This window comes from Acanthochromis polyacanthus, chromosome 21 (assembly GCF_021347895.1).
Source record: "Acanthochromis polyacanthus isolate Apoly-LR-REF ecotype Palm Island chromosome 21, KAUST_Apoly_ChrSc, whole genome shotgun sequence".
Taxonomy (NCBI): Eukaryota; Metazoa; Chordata; class Actinopteri; family Pomacentridae; genus Acanthochromis; species Acanthochromis polyacanthus.
In genome coordinates, this window is record NC_067133.1 from 24,452,532 (window position 1) to 24,476,007 (window position 23,476).

Genomic DNA, 23,476 nt, shown 5'->3' on the forward strand with positions numbered 1-23,476 from the left:
CATTATTCTAAAATGTGCTTTTCTGCATGACTTTACCATTTGAATGTGTATTTTAATGCTAACCCTTGGTCCTTTTATTTAAAAAGTACATTTAAATCCACTGCACTTATTGTACTGTATTGGTACTTTTACTTCTTTGCACAAAACTTACATTTTTGTGACTCCACTGATGCCAGAGGTTTGGCATCACTGGAGTTAAATATCTGAGTGGTGAGGGGAGACGCACAGGGGGATGTCCATGTCCCGTGAGTTTTTATTGAGGAGGGTTGACTTCTCTCTCCAGAGGCTGACACGTCAAAACACGGTCATGTTGCAGCGATGCGTTTTTCACAGAATTATCCAGCAATTTTATTCCGGGTATCAAGAACCCACTAAAAGTCTGCTGTCAGGGTTTCCCACTCCGCTGCGGCTTGGATATGGAGCTGCTTTGCACAGAAGCAAATCAAGTAAGTGGCGGAGTTTGTATCAGCTGGTAAGTAAGGACTGCAAATTTGCGCAATTGTACTTTTATTTAGGCTTTCACAGATTTTACGTGTTTTTGACAATGAACGTCAAGTGACTCTTCGTGAGTTTTGATGCCTGATTCAGAAATGAACCAGTTAACTTAAGAATTATTCAATAAAATTCACATCCTTTATAGAAAGACATACTTTAAAAGACGGATTAATGTTGGACATGATTGGCACAGAGATTTTACCTCCAAAGCGCAGCGCTCATTAGTTCCAAACTTGACAGCGCCATTTGCGAAAACAAACTCTCTTTTCTGATGCGTGGGGTCATGAACTGGAACTGGGTTAGAGGCACAAAAGTTGGTGATGACCTGAGTTTCCGCGTAGCGCCGTGTGTATCTCGAACCAGTGCGCTCTGTGCGTAATGACCAAGGCGCAGAATCACCGTCCGCTCCACCAGGACCTTTGTCCCAGAACCGAACTTCCTAAACTAACCATGTCCCTGTATCTCACTGGCACAGGCAGCCTAAAGGTTGAATGCCAGCAGACGGAGCTCTTCTCGTGTCAGGTCCCGTGTGTGTTGAATTGATCGCATGCAGTCATTCATTAGCTCATGTGTGGTTCTGTAGTTGTGCGCAATGAGGCTACTGACCAAAATACACACAATATCGAATGTGCCAAATTCTCTTTTACGCACAGAGACTGGCTCTCGGTGTACATAAACGTTTACGCAGTTACACTGTGGGATGCCACTTGTTTTTTTTGACTACAAAAACAAGGCCAAAGGACAGATATGACATTTTAGAATTAAGACATGGTTTCATGTTTGAGTTAGGCAAGCAGTGGTTATGATTATGGTTAGTTGATGTTTCCAGGTGTAATGTCCTCTGGAGGCCTGTTTCTCTGTTGTATCGAAGGTGTCTCTGAATCAATATTTGTCCTCTTGTCATGTAATGTTGCCTGTATGTGCCGATTAAACCTAAAGACGATGATTAACACCCAGTGATAGCAGTGGCAAAGTGGGTATTCAGATGCTTTATTAAGTAAAGGATCTACTCCTACACTGTATAAATGCTGTTGCATATAAAAGTCCTGCATTTTAAATGTCGCTAAAGTAAAAATATGTAAATACAATCAGGGAAATGCATTTAAAGTAATAAAAATAAAAAATACTAGGTGCAGAAAATTGTCCCCTGTGACAGCCATACTATTATACTGTATATTACATCATTATTGTTACCCATTCATTAATGTAAAAGCAGGATTTTACAGTGGTAGTGGGTTCAGGTAGCTTTAACTGAACATTTTTTTTGTGTCCAACTGCCACTGCATATTATTTTCATCTTAAATTAAACAGCTAACTATTTTACAGTCTTGAAAAAATTGAAAATGGTGAGAATTGTTATCACAATTACCGAGAGCCGAAAGTAAAACCTTAACAAAGCTTGCTTTGTCCAGCCAAGACCAGTCTAGAATTATTAAAATAAGTAAAAATAAAGCAGCACATTTCTTCACATTTTCCATTAAAAAAAATCCCATGAAAAATGGGTACCCAGTGATGGGTAAAACAGTTAACAATTACTATTTGACTATTGATTTGAGCTGTACTTGTACAAAATGTTGGTTTGTGACATGTTTTATGAGCTTTCCATATGTTTTGTGTTCTTAAATCTTTATTTGTAAAGTAACTAAAGCTGTCAGATAGACGTAGTGAAGATAAAAGGAGTAGAAATAGAAAACGAAGTACTCAGCTAAACTACAAGTGCCTCAGTTTTGTGCTTAAGTCCACTACTTTAGTTAATGTTCTGTCTTGTCCCAGCAGCTCATCCAGATGTGAAGGAACGGACTCTTATAGCTGTGAAGCCGGATGGAGTTCACCGTCGCCTTGTGGGACAAATAATTCAGAGGTTTGAGCAGCGTGGCTTCAAGCTGGTCGGCCTGAAGATGCTGCAGGTATCCAAGTCTGAAATAAGTGTTTGTGTGATGTGTGAGCTCTCTATTTAATATTTCTCTCTATGTTTGGAAGGTGTCTGAGGATCTTCTGTCTCAGCACTACTGTCAGCTGACATCAAAGCCTTTCTATCCCAGTCTGGTGGATTATATGACCTCAGGGCCAGTTGTAGTGATGGTGAGGGCATGGTTTCTGCTTCTTGTTATGAAATTAGCTAAAAAAAAAAATTTGCATTGTATTGACCAATCTTTGAATTTTGGTCAGGTATGGGAGGGTCACAATGTGGTCCAGTCATCTCGTACAATGGTGGGACCCACTGATCCGGCTGCAGCCCCGGCAGGCACAGTCAGAGGAGATTTCAGCATCCATGTCAGCAGGTAACCTTCTCTCACATGATCTCTTTATGTGCACAAAGAATTTAACAGCAACTTTGAGACTTGCAAAGATATTGCATGTGTTATCTCTAAAGTAATCGGGTGTGCATCATTTAAAGGAATGTGGTTCATGCCAGCGATTCACTGGAAGGCGCTCAGAGGGAGATCCAGCTGTGGTTTCAAGGAAAAGACCTTCTGAACTGGGACTGCTGCGACCAAAGCCTCACTATGGAGGAGTGAAGATGCTGACAGTGGAAGGAAGTGAGAACCAGTAGCACTACCTCTTCTTCAACTGTTCAATGTCTTATCAGTGTTCTTTCCAAATAATTTACCTCATTAAATGCATATTTATTAACAGATTTTTGTTCAATCAAATGGGAAATTTTGGAATTTGAGCTACAATAGCAACTACACGCACATATACAGTAACAAGAAAATGTATGTGAACCCTTTGGGATTACTTGGATTTCTGTATAAATTGGTCATAAAATGTATTTTGATCTTCATCTAAGTCACAACAGCAGACAAACACAGGGTGGTTAAAGTAATACTGCACTAAAAATGATTTGTTTTCATGTTTTTATTGAACACAACATGTAAACATTTGCAGGGTGAAAAAATGTATGTGAACCCCTAGGATATAACGTCTCCAAGAGCTAACTGAAGCTAGGACTCAGCCAACCTGGAGTCCAGTCAATGTGATGAGATTGGAGGTGTTGGTTAAAGCTGCCCTGTCCTAAAAAAAACTAGCTTGGAAAATCCAAACTGAATCTCCACGTAATCTCCTATCTCCATGTTAGGAGAGTCAGTTTGGCATTGTGCGAATTGAATCGCGTTTCCCTCCTGGTACAGTTTGGTACGACCAATCATAGCACGGGAGGCGGGAGTTAATGCTGCGTCATCTTCAGCGCCTGGATTACTCATAAAGATGATGCCGGAGGAGAAGGAGGGGGGCCACCGCCGTAAAACAAGAAGGAGAGAGAGAGAGAGAGAGAGAGGAGGGGGGCCAAAGCAAAACTTTTTGTGGTCTCTTGGCGTTTTGGATGGCGTTAGTCGTTGCCTCTTTTCACTTGATGTTTCCGACGATAAGGAGGCAGCGGATGGCTCGTTACTTTCGGCTTCTTGCCATTGTTTGTGCAGAGGAAAATCCCGTTCCAAACGTGTGAGTAAATGTAAGCAACTTTTACACATACGCACCGACTTGGTTTGGCTCCGATTTAAAGTTATTCCTAACACCGCTAATCGTTCGGAAGGAGTCTTTTGTTGCGTAGCCTTTTCAAAAATAAGTGTTGTACTTGAGAGTACCCCATGTATTCGCAGATTTTTGTGACAAAAACGGCAGTAATCATTCACCGCGACGCTTTCTCAGCTCCATGCCATTGTTGTTTGGACTACATGGACTTCAAGGTCGATTTGTTTGTGCGTCACATCCCTGTTACGCTGATTGGTTCTTTCTTGTTCAAGCTGCATTCGTTAGCCCCTCCTTTTTGAAATCGTCTCGTATCATCGCAATGCCAGACTGCCTTTATTTGTATTTATATTAATACATAAATAAAGTCAGTCTGGATTTTACAGGCAAATAAAAAACACACACCAGTTTTAAGTTTTCTGTTCTCAAGAAGCATTGGTTGATTTGCTCGCACAAAAGAGCTCTCAGAATACCTCCAGTCAAGAATTGTTGACTTGCATGAAACTGGAATTTTTTTAAAAAAAAGTACAGTATCGTTAAAAGCCTTAATGTTCATGTGTCCACAGTAAGAGAGATTGTCTAAAAATGGAGAAATTTCAGCACTGTTGCTACTCTCTCTAAGCATGGTCATCCTGTTTAAGGTAACTGCAAGAGCACAGCGCAGAAAGCTTATTGAGGCGAAGAAGAATCCTAGAGTGTCAGCTAAGGACTTACAGAAATCTCTGGCACAGGCTAACATTTTTGTTGACAAATCTACAATAAGTAGAACATTAAACAAGAATGGAGTTCATGGGAGGACACCACGCTATCCAAAAAAACATTCCTGCACATTTGAAGTTTGCGTAAGAGCACCTGGATGTTCTACAGCACTATTGGCAAAATATTTTTGGACAGATGAAACCAAAATTGAGTTGTTTGGAAGAAGCACAACACTATGTGTGGAGGAAAAGAAGGCACAGCAACATCAAAACCTCATCCCAACTGTGAAATATGGTGGAGGGGGTATCATTGCCTGGACGGATTGCTGTCATTGACGGAAAAATCAATTTCCAAGTTTATCAAGAAATTTTGCAGGGAAACTTCAGACCATCTGTCTGCCAACTGAAGCTCAACAGAGGATGGGTGATGCAACAGGACAACAGCCCAAAGCACAGAAGTAAATCAACAATAGAATGACTTCAACAGAAGAACATAGGCAGTCTTGAGTGGCCTGGTCAGAATCCTGACCTCAACCCAGAGATGCTGTGGCATGACCTCAAAAGAGCGATTCACACCAGATATCCCAAGAATATTTCTGAACTGAAAGTTTTGTAAAGAGGAATGGTCCAAAATTCCTATTTACTGTTTGGTTGAGGGTATTGCTGCCAAAGGGGAGCTCAACCAGTTATTAAATTCAAAAGTTCACATACTTTTTCCACTCTGCACTGTGAATGTTTACATGTTGTGTTCAATAAAAACATGAAAACATATAATTTTTTGTGCGATATTAGTTTAAGCAGATTGATACATGATATTGATTTGACAGACTTCTATTGCCCATATTATAAATGGTGAGTTTAGACCTTTCAGAAGGAGATCATTCTAATTTGTTGTCAGTTATTTTTATTCATTTGCTTACTTTCGCACCCCTTTAACTGCTCTGCTGTATGATTATTATTCACAGCTTCTACACCACGTTTCCAAGAGACTACAATCCGCTTTCTGATATCAAATATATGCAAATAATTTATATATATATATATATATATATATATATATACACACAGTGCCTTGTGAAAGTATTCGGCCCCCTTGAACTTTTCAACCTTTCGCCACATTTCAGGCTTCAAACATGAAGATATGAATTTTAATTTTTTGTCAAGAATCAACAACAATTGGGACACAATCGTGAAGTGGAACGAAATTTATTGGATATTTTATACTTTTTTAACAAATAAAAAACTGAAAAGTGGAGTGTGCAATATTATTCAGCCCCTTTACTTTCAGTGCAGCAAACTCACTCCAGAAGTTCAGTGAGGATCTCTGAATGATCCAATGTTGTCCTAAATGACTGATGATGATAAACAGAATCCACCTGTGTGTAATCAAGTCTCCGTATAAATGCACCTGCTCTGTGATAGTCTCAGGGTTCTGTTTAAAGTGCAGAGAGCATCATGAAGACCAAGGAACACACCAGGCAGGTCTGAGATACTGTTGTGGAGAAGTTTAAAGCCGGATTTGGATACAAAAAGATTTCCCAAGCTTTAAACATCTCAAGGAGCACTGTGCAAGCAATCATATTGAAATGGAAGGAGTATCAGACCACTGCAAATCTACCAAGACCCGGCCGTCCCTCTAAACTTTCACCTGGAACAAGGAGAAGACTGATCAGAGATGCAGCCAAGAGGCCCATGATTCACTCTGGATGAACTGCAGAGATCTACAGCTGAGGTGGGAGAGTCTGTCCATAGGACAACAATCAGTCGTACACTGCACAAATCTGGCCTTTATGGAAGAGTGGCAAGAAGAAAGCCATTTCTCAAAGATATCCATAAAAAGTCTGGTTTGAAGTTTGCCACAAGCCACCTGGGAGACACACCAAACATGTGGAAGAAGGTGCTCTGGTCAGATGAAACCAAAATCGAACTTTTTGGCCACAATGCAAAATGATATGTTTGGCGTAAAAGCAACACAGCTCATCACCCTGAACACACCATCCCCACTGTCAAACATGGTGGTGGCAGCCTCATGGTTTGGGCCTGCTTTTCTTCAGCAGAGCTGAAGACTGCTGTTCACAAACGCTCTCCATCCAACCTCACTGAGCTCGAGCTGTTATGCAAGGAAGAATGGGCAAGAATTTCAGTCTCTCAATGTGCAAAACTGATAGAGACATACCCCAAACGACTTGCAGCTGTAATAGCAGCGAAAGGTGGCGCTACAAAGTATTAATGCAAGGGGGCCGAATAATATTGCACGCCCCACTTTTCAGGTTTTTATTTGTTAAAAAAAGTTTAAAATATCCAATAAATTTCGTTCCACGTTCACTGTCCCACTTGTTGTTGATTCTTGACAAAAAATTAAAATTTTATATCTTTATGTTTGAAGCTTGAAATGTGGCGAAAGGTTGAAAAGTTCAAGGGGGCCGAATACTTTCACAAGACACTGTGTGTGTATGTGTATATATATATATATATATATATATGTGTCAGGGTAGAGACTGCGATTTGGTAGAATTGGAGTTTCTACCAGTAGAGATGGAACTTTAAATCTGACCCCTGACCCTAACCTTAACTGACCCTGACCCCGACCCCTGACCCTAACCTTAAAAGTCTAACCTTAGCCCTGACAAATCTCTACTGGTAGGATTGGAGTTTCTACTGGTAGAGACTCCAATCGCAGTCTCTACTGGTAGAAACTCCAATTCTACCAAATCGCAGTCTCTACCATGAGATATATATATATATATATATATATATAAACAAACATAAGTTAACTGTGTACTTGAACTGAAGTACCTGAAGTGTAATTTTTCTACTTGACATCTACGATGAATTTGTGTGCTGAAAACATGAAATAATCCTCCTACCTCTGAAGATGTTAAATGAGAAGACAGTTTTAGAGCAAGTGGAAAATTTAGTCAGGAATCGTCTGAAATGTGCAATGCTAGTGGAGGCAAAAAACAGGCAATGGCTGTTTACAGTACAATGTTTGACCTCTAATGAGCTTTATTTGTAAGAATGTGCTGAAGTAACATGTTGTGCACTGCACATCTCTGCACAGTGTTAAATTACTTCTACCTGAATCTGTGTTTTTATGTATGTTGACGTCTGCAGTGACGCTTTCTTTTAATTATTAGAAATCAAACATGTTTTTGTTCTTTGCACAGAGGATAAAAATGACAGACATTCTCAAAATTAAGTATGAAATGAGTTTATCTACAATTCTTCATGTCTTTGTTAAAATGCATGGTTTGATCATTTATGTCAAAATAAAAAACAAATATGCACATAATATATTATTGAAGCTAATATATTGACAATATTATATTTCTTATAATCCTACGTTGTACATTATTTCATAACATTCTTTGCAACTGAAGTACCAACAAAAAAGCACAAGAAAGAGAACAATTTACTGTCTTAAAAACGCTATATATAAGACTCAGGACTGCAGTTTTAAATGAAGTATGTTTGAAGTGTGTGTTGTTTAAATACAGATTGATGTACATGTAATAAAAACTTGAATCAGCCAAACAACTGACTGCCCTGTGGAGTCGACCATTTCAACTGACAAAACTGACCATTATTTTTGGATTATTGTGTTGCATCTATTGCAAACTTCCAACATTATCTCAACATGTGATAACAGAAATATGGAATTTAACAAAAGAGTAAGAACAATAAACAAAAAAAGTTGCCTTTCAAATCAGTGTTAGTGAATGAGGCCTGGCTTTTAAGATTGATTGCTTTTGCTGAGATTTAACAGCATATTTAATTGAAAGACTAATTTTATCTTTACCTCTAATAAGTCTTGATATCACACCTGTGTTAGTGGATACTGACAACTCTGTCATCACTCAGATATCTTCTGTTTTTGTTTCTCCATCACCTTCTCTAGTTCGGAGGCTTTGCGCACATCCTGCAGAGGACACAAGATTTTATTTAATATACTGGAACAACGTCGTGGACACATTCTTGTTGTTTTCTTCTGCAAACTTGGAGAAAAAAAGACGAGGCATGAACTGTAGTTGTTTCATGTTCTTTGGTCACATTTTTCAGCAGAGTCTGTGTAGCCAAAGTCAAACTTAAACACATCCCTCTAAAACCTCTCTGAATAAAATCCATTTATTACCAGGCCAAGAACAATGATAACATTGATTCTAACTACAATACCAGTCAAAAGTTTGGACACCTTCTCATTCAATGTTTTATCTTTATTTGTATTATTTTCTACATTGTAGATTAATACTGAAGATTAACACTTTTTTGTTCACAACATAATTCCAGAAATTTTCTTTTATTGTTTTGATGTCTTTGATATTTATCTACAATGTCGAAAATAATTAAATAAAAACCACTGAAGGTGTGTCCAAACTTTTTACTGGGAGCGTATATAATCTAAATCACTGAACCACAAACCTATAAGGTATCTAACAGTTAATATGCAATTAGTTTTATGTAAATAGAGCCATAGTGACATGAAAAAGGAAATGAATACTTCTGATTGACTTTCTTTCTCCAGTAAATGGTCATAAAATGTGAACTGAGCCAAAATCCCAAGTACAGAATTCAAATAATTTTGTATTTTGATTCTTCTAGAGAGAGTAGCCACAGTACTAAATCCTCTCCATTTCTAAAATTTTTCAAATTGTGAACTGATTGATATCTAAACTATTATATGAATTTGTATCTCTTCTCCACTTTGTTAATCAGCTTATCTAAAATGTTTGATTTTAAGTCTAATGAGATCTTTTTTTTTTCGTAATGAAAGGTTCACATCATTATTGTGAATAATGTTTTTACAAGTCAGAGTAGATCATGCCCACACTTGCAATCTTGTTGATTGATTGAGCTTCAGGTTTGCTAACTTTTGACTCCAGCTGGGCTTTGTTGGTGTCATTAACCTCAGTGTTCACATTCTTTTCCCAACCTGCCCTATAAATATGCATTGATTTTGTACAGAAACAACAGAATTTGTGAGTTACTTTGTATGAAGATCGCATTTGAACATCTGACCATACTTTAAACAGTAATTTGTACTTCAATGCAAATAGTTAAAAATGGTTCACTTTTTTTGACATTATAAATAGTCTTTACTCAATGTAGGTCGGTAACAATGCGGCAAAATGACGTACTGTCTGTGCATAAGTCAAGGTTGAGCAAATAAACTGTACTGAGCACATGAACGCAAACATATTCCTACAAATACGAACACACGAACACGGTGTACATTCCAAATCATGCCGAACAAACCTCAAGAAGGGCTTTCTGCACCATGATCTGGCTGTAAACTCTGGCACCTTCCTCAGGTGACACCGTGCGGAGCTCCTCCTTGTTTAGGGAAAACAGCTGTGCACCATTTAAAATGCCCAGACTCTGGATTGTCCTAACAGAGGAAATCAGAAAATTCGATTTTTTAATATGAAAACTTCATCAATGTTCCAGACATAAATAAGTTTGTGAAGAAGAAGAGACAAGTTGTTTTTTTTCCCTCTGTTTTGTTAGATTCACCATTTCATTTCACTGAAGAATGTACAAGTTTAAGTCAGTTCACAGTAAAACTGCAACAGATGCAATATCCTACATCAGCAGCAAGGGCACTTTAACTTCACTTTGTGCAACCTGCATGTGCATCAATACTGCAATACACACTAGCGTTCAAAAGTTTGGGGTTTCCATGAAACCTCACACTTTTTTATCATGTACTAACAGAAGTGCACAAGGGTTTTCTAATTATCATTCAGCCTTTCATTAGCATTTAGCTAACACAATGTACCATTAGAACACAGGAGTGATGGTTGCTGGAAATGTTCCTCTGTACCACTATGGAGATATTCCATTAAAAATTCCAGCTAGAATAGTCATTGAGTACATTCACAATGTCTAGACTGTATGGAAAAAAAAAAACTGTTTTTCTTTCAAAAGCAAGGATATTTCTAAGTGACTCCAAACTGTTCAACGGTCGTGTAACTTTCTTTTTTGTTTTCTATCTCCATTGTTCTTCAAATCTGAACCACTAAAATGTCACTGCATTTTCTTACACCTCACGATGTGCAGCACTCCTCCACTGAACCCAAAACATCCAACCCCACTTCATTAATTTTGCACACAACCCCTGCTGGACATGTTGGATATAACATTCCTTAACTTAGTGCAGCTACAAGTGAACAAATACAAACTCGTCTTGTCCTGATTCAGGTTGTCTCCAACACTCACTGTTGGCTGAAGCCTTTAGCGGTGAGCCAGGCCTCCACCTCAGCAGCTGCCGAGTGGTAGTTCAGGGGTGCAGAGGTTTCGGCTGCACGAGGGACCACCAGTGGACGGCCTGAGTCTCTTTTCTCTGCCAGTCGCTGGAGAAGCTCATCATTTATTAACAGGACTGCACAAAGACATAAACAGACTTCCCTTGCATGCGCAGTACAGTATCATATGCAGCATCAGATTACTCTATTTCAAGACTGTTGGTCAACCTCCTGGGTTGTTTTACATTTACAAGGAATTCATGTTCTTAGAAAGAGGGTCTTAGGCACACTCAGAGGTATTTGACTGCACCTGCCTTCAGTGACACTACATTTTGTAGTACTTGGTTCATATCACTGATGTTTTTTTAGCAGTGAATTTATGAACTGATTTGCCCTATATGAGGGAAAAAACATCTTAAATTAGGTGTACTTTCTAGAAACAGATGCAAAACAAAAAGAAAAAAGTGTCTTGAAATAATTGGTTCTACCAGACTTAATGCAGGATCATTGTGTTTAACACTTCCGTTTCCCCCAATAATGTTTTTGACTACACCAAAACAATACATTATCCTCTATGCCATACCTTTACATATCTAAATTCATGAAGTCATAGCTGTACTCGCACATATGTTCCCTATGTCTTATATGTCCATGTCCATATCCATATGTAGACTGATCATACCTGGTGTAGTCTCTATAAGAACTTTATTATAATATCTTTATTTTTAGCCTTATTGCTTCTTTCATGTCTCACCTGTATCCAGCTGCTGTAACATATAAACGTACCCAGAGAGGAATCAGTAAACTCACACTTCTCATCAACGAGCCTTTCAACATGATTAGCTAACATAATGTAGCATTAGAACATAGGGGTGATGGTTTGCTGGTAATGGGACTCTGTACACCTATGTAGATATTCCATTAAAAATCTGCCGTTTCCAGCTAGAATAGTCATTTGCTACATTAACATTGTCTAGACTGTATTTGTGATTAATTAATGTTATTTTCATTGAAAGAAAATGGTTTTCTTTCACAAATAAGGACATTTCTAAGTGACCCCAAACTTTTGAATGGTGGCGTATCTGTGTTGGTAGACATATAGCATGTATGGGTTTGTTACCTCGACCATCTTCCTCCTGCATGGCTGTCGATGGTAAGCCCATGCTTTGAGGTCGCACTGTTGGACTTGTAGCAGTAGGACTGGTCCCAACTGGGCTTGTTGGAGTGTATGAGAAATATTTTGTCCGAGGAGAAATAGCCATCTTCCATTGTGGGAAACAGATTTAATTAGTTGAAAGTGCAAGACAGCATGAGACAACGACAACAAAAAAGCAGTATATACATAGTTTCAGTACCTTTAAGTCTCTGTGGACCACTGAGGTGTCTGTCTCTGTGTTATTCAGAGCAGACAGAGGCTCCAGAATGTTAAAGGGAACAAATCCTATCTGGTCAAAGCGATTCCGACACTTCCACCAGCGCTTTGATGATTCAACCACCTGAAGGAAAGATGAGTCACATCAATGAAATTCTACCTTCAGATGTGGATCATCACCTAGAAGTTTATCTGTACCTCTAGTATTTCTCCTTGTAGCACTGACAATTCACTGCTGTTTCTTGCCACGAAGTCATAACTGCAGCAGTAGAGCCTCTCTCCTTCTGGTGGAAGCCCGTTTCCATCTCTGAAACGGAAGAAGCAGATTAAACAATCTGTAACCAGGTATCAAAAATTCCTGTCTGTCAGTTTTATTAGGCTGCTAATTACAACTATCAAGAACTTCCTGTCATTATCACTCCTAAAATGTAATTATGGCTTCTTCTGTAAGGTACTTTTTCAGTGTCCACAAACTCACACTTTGTCAGTTCCTTCACTTGAGACCTTTGCTGTCTGTTGAGCTTGTTCCTGTAGACTTTCCTTGTAAGCATCCTGTTTGTGCTGCGACTCGATGGGATCGTCCAAAGGCTGGCCGGCCGTGTCATAGGCCTGAGGCTGCCACCCATCCAGGAAGACGGGGGAGTATGGAGGAACAGACACTCCCAGGTGCGAACTGGGGAGAAAAAAAAAAGAACGATGGTCCTTTAAGTGACCCAGTCGATCTGTCAAAGCTTTAGACTTACACCACAAACACACAAACCTGGGGGTAGTCCAGTTAGTTCCTAACGAAGCCCATAGCTGTTTCTCTTCTTCAGTCAGATGCTCCTGCAGCAGCAAAACAGCACCACTGGTCATAGCAGGACTGAGCACCGAAGCACCAAGTTCAGGCCCTCCGGTGGTTTTAACCAGCTGTAACAGATAGAATTAAAGCAGTAAGGACCACAGAGAAACCACTAAAAGAAACATTTAAAAGTCTTACCAGCCTCAACGGCACAAAGACGTGGTGCAGCAGCTCCGGAGAATCAGGCTGTGCAATGGATGACTTGAGACGGTCCTGAATAAAAAGGCAATTAGTGTCATTTACGGTGGTTTTATCAAACGTTCCACACTTTTTTCAAGCTTAATTACATCTTACCAGCAGACTGAAGGCATACTTGATTTTCTGAAAGATGTCCACAAATTCTTCCTCAGGTGGAGGGAAAGCCTTCAGGGTCAACAAATCATCTGCACACAGATGAGCATAATCACTGCCTATAACTCAAATAACGAAACATGGACACATTTATTTCCATTCAAACCCATTATTGTTTCTTAACATTGATTCATGACCAGTTTAAGTTGGCTTTTTGACAGAATCTACCTCCCAAAAAAGTTTCTTTCATGTCAAAGTGAAAACTGATTTCTACAGTTTAATGTCAATTAATTAAAATATAAAAATGTAGCACAAAAGACTGCATAAATATTCACCACCTTTAAAGTGATTCACCAAATTCAACACAGGTGCAGTCAGTTGGTGTGACAAGTTACACAATTATGAAATGGACATTACGTAAGTGCAGTTATTGTGTCTCAAGTAATTGTAGTATAAAGACTCCTGTATCTGCAGGGCCCAGTCACCGGTGATTCAGAACTCCTGGATATAACTACACCATGAAGACAAAAGAACACTGCAAGCAACTCTGTGAAAAGGTTGTTGAAAATCATAAGTCAGGAAATGGATAAAAGGAAACTCCCAAGGCACTGGATATCCTTTTGATCACAATTAAATCCAACTTTAAGAAATGGAAGGAATATGACGCAATCATAAATCTAAAGAAGGGCATCCTTAAAAACTGAGTCACTGTGCAAGAAAAAGACTAGTGAGGGAGGCCACCAAGACAACTATGACTCCACTGAAAGAGTTACAGTGACTGAAATGGAAGATACATGCATACATACATGTTCATACAGCAACTAATCTCCATCAGTCAAACCTTTATAGAGGAGTTGAAAAAGCTCAAATTGAATCTTGACAAGAGTTTGTCAACTCTGAAGTCAACTGAAGGAACATTCTGGTCTGGTGAGATAAAAAATTAAGCTTCTGGGCAATGAAGCTTAATAATATGTTTAACACAAATTCAACATTCCCACTGTGAAGCATGGTGGAGGCATCATCATGATATTTGGATGCTTCTCGGCAGCAGGTCCTGGAAGGCTTGTAAAGGTAGACGGTGAAATGAAAGCAGCAAAGTCTAGAGAAATCCTGCAATAACCTGATGCAGTTTGCAAGAATACTGCAGCTTAGATGAAGACTGCACTCTAAGAAATGATTCATGGGGTTAGTAGGTAGAGCTTAAAATTAACAGCTTTTTCTGCATAAGAAATTAAGTTTGCTACATAAACACATTATAATTAGTTGATAACTTATTTTAATAAGTTGCTCTAAATGAAAATACAAGAAACTGTCTTAACTAAATAATATATTGATTTTGAACAGACATTTCTGCCTTAGCTTAACATAGATGTGTAATCAGTTAGCACAGCTTAAAAATTTTGTAGTCTTCCTTAAAAAGCTGAGTACAAGGGATGACATGCCTGGGCATGTTTTGTTTTTCGACCACACCAGACTCGACACGCAGAGGAGCAGAAAGAAACGTCGTTCATAAAATTGTGAAACTTTAAGGCTTGGTAAGTACAATTTTGCTTGTTTTACAGCAGCAGGGTCGCGTTAATTGTTATTAATTTGCATAGAATTTCAGTAGCAGTTGTTTTAGCCCTGCAAAGACAGAAGACACGTTGATGTGAGTTGATGTGATGAAAATTTAACCGCGGCAGAAGCTGCATCGCTGGACCGTTTTACATGACGTCTAAATGAATGTAGTTTACCGTGTTGTTTAAAGTCAACGTCTTTTGATGTTACAGAGCTCGAATTATTTTCATGTGAGTTTTAGGTTCGTTACTTGATCCATGAACAGTCTGTGTCAAAGTGCAGTCAAAGAATGCGGGAGTGGAAGCGAACGTCATCGTGTGCAAAGCTTTTTTAATGACATGGTCATTAAGGGTGCATTGGCATGTAAAATATTTTTTGCCATTTTGGGTGTTAATTACAAACAGCACAGTCACTTTGGGAAAATATCTTTGATTTGAAAATCATTTTTAGATAGCAATGAGTAAAAAGGTCTTTTTCATTCAGAGTTTGTTAAGATAAGTTAAGACTACTAATAAAACCTACACATATTTTTGACTTTTGATTTCATAAAGATCACATCAGTTTTTGATAAGACTATAGTTAAAAACCTTAAAATATTTCATTGTTTGCCCAGTTCTTACAGCACTTTGAAAGCATTTTTTCACAGTTAAAAACAGTAAAAGTTTACAGTAATGCTCATGTGGCATATTTGAAGTGTTGAAAACATTAACATGTTGTGTCTATTTATGCCTTTTTCTTTACAGATAAACCAAGAATTCAGAAGGATCACCACTGTTGCCCTGGAAACCACATTTATGGCAAAGCTGGACCATTACTCTCCGAAATTGATGTCCTTGCTGTTCTCAAGGGGGGGGGGGACTGCAAAAACGAAGATTCAGCGCATCCGTAACATGCTGCTAGAGGTGTGAATGAATAAAATGTACTTCATTTCTTCTTTTTTTTTTTCAAAAAGTAATATTTATTTAATCAAAACTTTTACTTCTCAGGCTATCCATAGTCCTTTGCTGTTTGGTGTAACTTGAGTGAATGATGGACCTAAATTTTACAGGTTGCTAAAAATGCAATTTCACAAAGATTGTTCATTGTCTCTTTGATGTTGTACATGGTAGCTGTTTACAGCATTAGATTAAGAGAATAATGTGTTGGATTATTTTTAGGGCTTAGTATAATATATATTGAACCTATGAATATGGAATAACAAAACAGAGACAAGGCAGTGTTTTTTTTTCCCACTTTGATTTTTCAAGATATTGCCCCTCTTTGAAATGATGTATTTATTTTGATTATCACTGGAATTGGTTCAGTTCAGGCTTCATAAACCTCATCCTTCTGTCATTTTCTTTTTTGGGTGTAATTATCAAAAACCAATCCTCCTGAAAGAGCACTTGTACATTTTTTTTTAATTCATAGGATGAGTCTGTGGAGACAAGGAGAGAGGCTGCTATCCGTGGCTTGGTGGTGTACCTTAGGGAAAAGGAGGAGGATCTCTTCAGAGAACAGGTAAATCAGACACTACTGAACTTTGTGTTATAACTGCAACAGTTAATCAACTAATCAATTATCAAATGATAACTATATTACTTGTCAGTTGTTTTGATAAATCAATTGGTTTAAGTAGTCATTTAGAAAAAGGTCAAAATTCTCCGATTTCAGCTTCATAAATATAAATATTTTCAGTTTTTCTTGATTCTCTATGACGGTACTGAATATCTTTGGTTTGTGGACAAAACAAGACATTCGATGATGTCATCTTTAACTCTGAGAAACATTGACATTTTTCAACATTTTCTGACATTTTGTGGGCCAAAGAGAGGTCCATCAGAGTTAATATTTTTATTATTTTTGGTACAAGTTTAAGGTGACCCATAGATGTATTTTTTTAATGATAATAATACATTTTGGAAATGTTCAGAGCTTTATCTTTGTCAGTTTGAGTTCAGAATTTGATTAATTGAGTCACTTTTTTCTCCTGGACTGCAGTATTTGATGCAGCTGCTGTTCATTTAGAGCAGTGGTTCTCAACCCCGTTCCTCAGGACCCCATGTCCTGCATGTTTTAGATGCTTCCCTGCTCCAACACACCTGATTCAAATGATCAGCTCATTATCAGTCTTCTGCAGAGGCTTGATGACGAGCTGATCATTTGAATCAGGTGTGTTGGAGCAGGGAAGCATCTAAAACATGCAGGACATGGGGTCCTGAGGAACAGGGTGGAGAACCACTGGATTAATTGATCTTGAAAATAATCCTAAATTGCTGCCCTACTTTGTTAGTCTCATGTTTAAGTATGATTACTTAAAACATTTTTCTTGGTTCTGACCTACCAGGATGGTGACGAGGACATTACAAACGATGTAATGAAGATTGTGGTAACCAGAGGTGCCATGGTGTCTAATCCAGCCACCGCAACAATAATTCTTGAGGGAACAGAAGTCCTGGCGGACCTGGATGTACCCAGGGCCTGTGCCTTGCTCATGGGGCTGATATACGCTCTTAATCTCAGCTACCCAAAAGAACTGAAAAATACCTTTGAAGTGTTTCAAAAGATATTCCTCGAGCTGGATGATCTCAAAGCAAGCCCAAAGGTAATGTCACTGAAAAGTAAACTGCTGTTCTAAAATAAATGTGAAGGGTGAAGTTATCCATCAAAGAGTTGTTTGCAAAGTTGAATGTTGTTTACAGTACCTTGTGTTACATACCCTACAGAAGGAGTAAAGCTAAGTTCATTGAGCTTAAAATGCATGTAGCTTAAAATAGTGCACTTTTTGCAAGTTTGGCACAAAAATGCAAGTGACTTTGTTATCATTTATTTTGTTTTTTTTTATTTGGGTTATATGACATTTTCAAAATGAGTGTAGTACACACAGAAAACAGTGTTCAGCTCGCTTCACCTATGGAGAAGCAGAAGCAAAAGTCTTTTTGAGTTTACTTTTTTTTTTTTTTTACACTTTTTTATGTGTTATTTTTCAATAAACATATTGCAAGTTTGGCACAAAAATGCAAGTAACTTTGTTATAATTTATTTTGTTTTGTTTTTTATTTGGGTTGTATGACATTTTCAAAATGAGTATTACACACAGAAATATGTGTTATATGTGTTATGTGTTATTTTTCAATAAACATATTGATTATATAACTGGAATTGTAATGTGTTATTTATTCCAACATAGAAAAATAAGTTAGTCGTACTAAAAAAATTAAGGTAACAATTTGCATGACTTTGACTTTTTTGAATAGAATGAAAGTAAAGAAATAAGTTAGAATAACTAGCTGGAGTAGTTTTTGCACAATTAAAATTAAGTTGGCTCAACCTAATTAAAGTTTTAGGGTGTAAAGAAAATTATGTTGTTTGTACTAAAGAAATAGAGTGCCTAACTAGAGTAGTCTTGTGGCATTTACATTAATGACTAAGTTGAAACAACTTAAAAAAATTGATGCAAATAGTTACATCAATTTTTTTATGTTGAGCCAGCACATCATTTTTTAGGGTGTGGTATTCCATCAAGACAACAAGCTGAATTTGAAGCTGGACTTGAAAAGGGCTGTTAACTTATAATCCCTGTGCAACCTGACAGAGCTTGAACAGTTTTGTAAAGAAGAATGGGGTAAATTTGTAGTGTCCAGACATTCAGACTGATTAAGTTCAAAAGGTGCATCCACCAAAAAGTGACCTGAAGTGGTCAGATACTTATGGAATCATTTATTTTATGTATTTAATTAATTGACATTACTTTGTAGAAATCTGTTCTCACTTTGACATCAAAATACACTACTGTTCAAAAGTTTGGGGTTACTTAGAAATGTCCTAATTTTTTGAAAGAAAAGGTTTTTTTTTCAACCAAGAAAACATTAAATTGATCAGAAATACAGTCTAGACCATTGCTAATTATCAGTGACTATTCTAGCTGGAAGTGGTTGATTTTTAATTGAATTTCTACGTAGGGGTACAGAGACCCATCACTCCTATGTTCTAATGCTACATTATGTTAGCTAATCGTGTTGAAAGGCTAACTGATGATTAGAAAACTCTTGTGCAATTGCATTAGCACATGAATAAAAGTGTGAGTTTTCATGGAAAACATGAAATTGTCTGGGTGATCCCAAACTTGTGAACAGTAGTGTATATTTAAAAAAAAAAAAAGATATAGAAAGTCTAATACAAACACAACACAACACAGGTTCCACTGTGTTTCAGCTCGTGTTCTCTTACAACACAAAGCCCCAGATAGTGACTAATATAACACTCATATATTCCTTATCTAGTCAGTCCTAGCCACTACTGGCCGTTAACGGGGAAACACCCCAGTCATGTTGACAGACCAGTACAAGGTGAAAAAACACAACACTGAAGCTCACACTCACAAGGGATAAAGGAAACAACAGAAAAACAGGGCTGATTTCTCTACAATTGATCCTCAAACAGGAGCCAATGCGGTTATTTGAAAAGTGCAGCAGGAATGTTTTTTTCACCGTCCTCGTAGCGCTGGATTGCGCTGTCATACCGCAAGAATAAACTGGTTCTTTATCTTCCTGGATTGACTCAGCCCCAGCTTCAGTCACCACTTTGTTATACTTCTAAGGCTTGCCTACTACGCTCAAGAATTTTTTGGCAACATGCCTGTTGACTTGCTTCGAGCATGTTATAAAGCGTGCCAATATTCAGCCTTTGTCTATAGTTCCTGCATCTACTCTTTTGCAAATTACTGGGGGACTCTTTTGTAGTCATCAAGTACCTTCAAATGCGTCTTTCACCAAATCAAGGTTGAAACCCACTGGAAATACACAACAGAGTAGTTGGTTGACATGATGGAGGATCAACTCTCACCATCTTGGGCCTCCTTCTTCTTGTTCTTAGTGCTCCTCTTTTTTTTCCTTTTGTTGAGGACACTCTGGGCCTCTGCTGTCTGCTGCAAGAGCATCATGAATCTCTCCACGTCACTGAAGCAGTGGTTCAGAATCTCCTGAGGAATATTTCACATATTTAGCCACAAACCTCAGTCACTTATTTATTTATTTATTTTCATAATTAAAGAGCTTTAATTACAGATAATTGGATAATCTAAGTTAAAAGCTATTTATTTTGCAGCTAAACAACAAAACTGAACAGTAACATGAACGCTAAACATACATGGTATTAAAGTTGCAGGTAATGGTAAAGCAGTGAGATAACATTACATTTGTCATGTTAAAATTGTTCAAAATGGTGTGAAAGAAGTGCTGACTTACTTGGAAGAACCCAGTGATATGAACATCTTGTAAAATGCAATTTAATGCAACAGCTGTACCACAAACTGCAGTTTTAAATATGATCACTATGGTGGAATAAAACCTCTCAGTGTCACCTTACTGTAGTTTTCGCACATTTTTAGTCCTGGATTACAGGCAGTTATAATGATTGATTTGCAGGATTAAAATAGGATTCTCTCCTTTATATCTATAGTTTAAATAAAATAACCCCCACCATCTCTTTATATAGCCAGTTAATCAGTTTTTGCCTGTTTGAATATTGTTATGGTAAGTATTCAGTGGTTAATTGTAAAACCAGTAAACACAGGGACATAATGGATTCATTTTCCTTGAAGAAACATCCGATACTTTCATTTATTAAAATAATTTCCCTGAAGTATAGTCTATAATTAATTAAAAATTCAAACTGCTCAGTATAATTTATTAACATATTAAGCTTGCCTCAAGGTTTTTTTTTAAATACTTTAAATTAAATTCCATTTCCTATTTTGATCAACCATCAGACTCTACCATAACATGTAATTTAAGTTCCTTGCCTTTGAATTTAAGATTGTATGGATAATTCACGTTTTTTTGTGCCTATGTATATACAAAGTAATCAAAAATGCCTTAATTAATCATTAGTACATACCACTTCTCTTTCTGCATTCAACAGAGATCTATGATTTGACTCTGCACTGGCACCATTCTCTGAGCAAACAAAGAACAAAGCCGTCAATGTTACACGTTAGAGAAACACTGGACCTGCTGAACTAAAATCAACATGTGGCAGGGGATGAAAATTAATCTTTTTGTCGATGATGAAGTTACCTTTGCTAGCATCTGTGATGAGGGGCAGCTCAGGAGGCTGTTCTCGTGGAGAGATCATGACTTGGACACCTGAATGCTTCCTGGCAGCCACTGGAGGAGGTTCTGACATCTGCAAACAGAGTAAAACTGAACAGATCATGTACATACTACAGATAATAATGTTTAGGCGCGAGGGTAAAACTTTTATAGAGGGGAATACCAGCCTTTACATTAACTTTTATGTGACTTTTTTTTCCAATACCTGTTTTCTTATAGCTCTGGAATTATTCTACAAGCCTCTCATCAGTCTTGCATTCTTAATGTGAAAGTTTTTGATAAACCCTACCTGCCTGATAGACATCTTGACTACAATTGAATTGAATTTTGAAAATAAAAATGATGAATGGGAGTTCAGTGTTGCCACATTCCACAGGCTGTTTGCAAGAATGCTGAGTATTCTGTGTACTCACTTGCAGGTTTTCCACGCAGGTAAGTCACACACTACAGGAAAAACCACTGTGAGCAGATGGTATGCAGATGAAAAAACCACCAAAGCTTGATAGACAATCTGCACCAGTTGAATTAAGAAGTCAGGAGATTACAGCTTGCATTGTAGCCTTTTGCTGTGAGCTCTATTTTCCTTGTTTTTATGCATTTCCTTTTCAGCATTGGTGATAAAACAGTAAATGCTGCATAAACTTATTCCAAACAGTAAAAAATTCTCGTACAAAGCACAGAGAAAAGCATTAATGCAACTACAAATTATTAAATATTCTAATGCTTCAAGATGAATTCCAGGTTCTTCAGTAAGTCTCCTTTAAGAAACACATTAGTGAAACCACACAGCTTTCTCTCATGTGGCAGGTGTACCTCCCTCTTTTCTTTCTTTCTCTCACAAACGCACAGTTTACACAACGTTAACACATGAAATGTAGATAAATCACTCTACCTTCGTCTGAATGTTTAAATCCAAGACACAGACACCAGTCCTCCCGCTGAATTGTATGAGCACCGAGCTTAGTTTAGTTTATAATAGGACGTCCTCCCTTCTTGAGACATGCCGAAACAAGAAAAACAAGTCTGGTTTTCCTTTCGTAGGTAATCTGTGCTGCTTTCATTCTACTCTGACTCTCTGATGCACACACTCTCCCTCCCTGCCTCCCTCCCTCTCTCCCTGTCATTCTTTCTCTGCATCTCTACGAGCAGGCAGGCATTTCTATCAACAATTGCCTGTGGCTTTCTGCCATGGGGTTAATGTGATCTGCTACAGATGTCATTCCAGAAATGTGGCGCAGCCTTCCTCAAGCTCCCCACCTCCACAAATCCAGTGACACCAAGTTTCGTCTGAGACTGTGATACCAGAGCCGAAGCCAAGAAAAAGGCTTACAGGTGAAAAATGAGATGAAAAGTTCAAATTAACAACAGACAAAAAGAAAAAGAAATTAGATTTTAAGGCATTTTTACTGATGACATTCAGTAATAAAAAATAATTGAAAGTAAACAGCTCATTTTGTGATAGTTGACTGTTTTTTGAAATGCTCTTACTGCCCAAAGAAAACAAAAAGCTACAGTTTAATAGTGAATCTTTCAACAACTACTATCAAATATGTCTGATAGTATGTAGAGACTGAAATGATTTAATTGTGAAAGGGAATTCCACAGTTCATGGAAAATTTTGGTAGTATATCACTGTCATAAACTTTCAGAGTTCTTTAGAAACAGAGAACAAAATATGAGGTCTGACTGGGCCAAAGCTTCATCTATTTTCAAGGGAAATATTCACACCCACACAATGTGTTTTTAGCAAGTTTCAGGATATTACTGATTTTTTTCTTAACAAGAAAAAAGAAAGGCAATTAACAATAACAGCAGAAAAAGTTTCCCATGTGTCTCTGAGCAAGGAGTTATCCTGACTATACACACCTTTGAATGTAGCACTAATTTCTTGAAGCCCCTGTTCTTGAAAATGTTTCACCGCTCATACAAGAAGGTTCTTTAGTTCTTATAGAAAGAGCCTCGTTTCAAAAATCCTCTTCAAAAAGCCTCCTTAAAAGAAATAAAGAGGCTCTTTGGATCAACATGATGACCTAAACTGTGTTCTTATGTTGATGAATAGTGACACCACCTGGTCACTATGTTTAAGTTTAAGTCTTTTCCTGCTGCTTTCCTGATATTTGACTTGACTTTTACACAAACTGTAAATACTGGAGTTTTTTTCAAACTGCAAATCAAAGTGTGTAGATGGGTGGACAGCTTCACCTCCACACTTTATGCTTTTAGCACATTTCTTTCAAAGAAAACCTCTGAAATTGCAGGCTGAAGACATTTACTTTGTTGCATACTGCTAAAAAAAAACTACTGTAATTTCACCAACATTTCATTTTTATGCAATAGATGAAACAGTTAAATTCAAGTTTAATACTGTAAATATACAGTGGATAACAAAAGCTTACATACAGTTGTAAAGACCATGTACA

General features: G+C 37.7%; 2 protein-coding genes and 1 long non-coding RNA gene across 5 annotated transcripts; 2 read left to right on the forward strand and 1 right to left on the reverse strand.

Moving 5' to 3' along the window:
- Nucleotides 1–217: 217 nt before the first annotated feature.
- Nucleotides 218–8,199, forward strand: nme4 (NME/NM23 nucleoside diphosphate kinase 4). Of its 3 annotated transcripts, none has more exons than XM_022207496.2 (5): nucleotides 218–446; nucleotides 2,272–2,402; nucleotides 2,476–2,577; nucleotides 2,665–2,777; nucleotides 2,894–8,199. In XM_022207496.2, exons 1-5 carry the CDS (start codon nucleotides 233–235, stop codon nucleotides 3,012–3,014), a joined length of 681 nt encoding a protein of 226 aa, XP_022063188.2. In that variant the 5' UTR covers nucleotides 218–232; the 3' UTR covers nucleotides 3,015–8,199. The 3 variants fall into 3 exon arrangements, with proteins under 3 accessions (XP_022063188.2, XP_022063187.1, XP_022063189.1); XM_022207495.2 differs by having other exon boundaries at nucleotides 267–446; nucleotides 2,269–2,402; XM_022207497.2 differs by having other exon boundaries at nucleotides 325–472.
- On the reverse strand, nucleotides 6,603–22,218 carry eps8l1a (eps8 like 1a). The gene is made up of 14 exons (XM_051941298.1): nucleotides 21,949–22,218; nucleotides 21,021–21,129; nucleotides 20,842–20,900; nucleotides 19,789–19,924; nucleotides 13,411–13,499; nucleotides 13,255–13,329; nucleotides 13,036–13,184; nucleotides 12,754–12,948; nucleotides 12,474–12,582; nucleotides 12,259–12,399; nucleotides 12,024–12,165; nucleotides 10,878–11,040; nucleotides 9,915–10,047; nucleotides 6,603–8,580 (listed from the first exon to the last, which is right to left on the reverse strand). The coding sequence occupies exons 2-14, from the start codon at nucleotides 21,127–21,129 to the stop codon at nucleotides 8,515–8,517; spliced, it is 1,566 nt and encodes a 521-aa protein (XP_051797258.1). The 5' UTR covers nucleotides 21,949–22,218; the 3' UTR covers nucleotides 6,603–8,514.
- On the forward strand, nucleotides 14,818–18,099 carry LOC127531617 (uncharacterized). The gene is made up of 4 exons (XR_007938749.1): nucleotides 14,818–14,942; nucleotides 15,708–15,866; nucleotides 16,375–16,464; nucleotides 17,291–18,099. It is a non-coding gene; the product is annotated as an uncharacterized LOC127531617 (long non-coding RNA).
- Nucleotides 22,219–23,476: the final 1,258 nt, after the last annotated feature.

Bases quoted from the DNA above. Each gene is read 5' to 3' on its own strand.
- nme4 (XM_022207496.2), top strand. From the start codon at position 233: ATGTCCATGTCCCGTGAGTTTTTATTGAGGAGGGTTGACTTCTCTCTC. The intron at 447-2,271 runs GTAAGTGGCGGA...TTGTCCCAGCAG, and splicing joins TTTGCACAGAAGCAAATCAA to CTCATCCAGATGTGAAGGAA. The intron at 2,578-2,664 runs GTGAGGGCATGG...AATTTTGGTCAG, and splicing joins CAGGGCCAGTTGTAGTGATG to GTATGGGAGGGTCACAATGT.
- eps8l1a (XM_051941298.1), bottom strand. From the start codon at position 21,129: ATGTCAGAACCTCCTCCAGTGGCTGCCAGGAAGCATTCAGGTGTCCAA. The intron at 20,901-21,020 runs GTAACTTCATCA...TTGTTTGCTCAG, and splicing joins CATCACAGATGCTAGCAAAG to AGAATGGTGCCAGTGCAGAG. The intron at 12,949-13,035 runs GTTTGTGTGTTT...TTTTCTCCCCAG, and splicing joins ACTAACTGGACTACCCCCAG to TTCGCACCTGGGAGTGTCTG.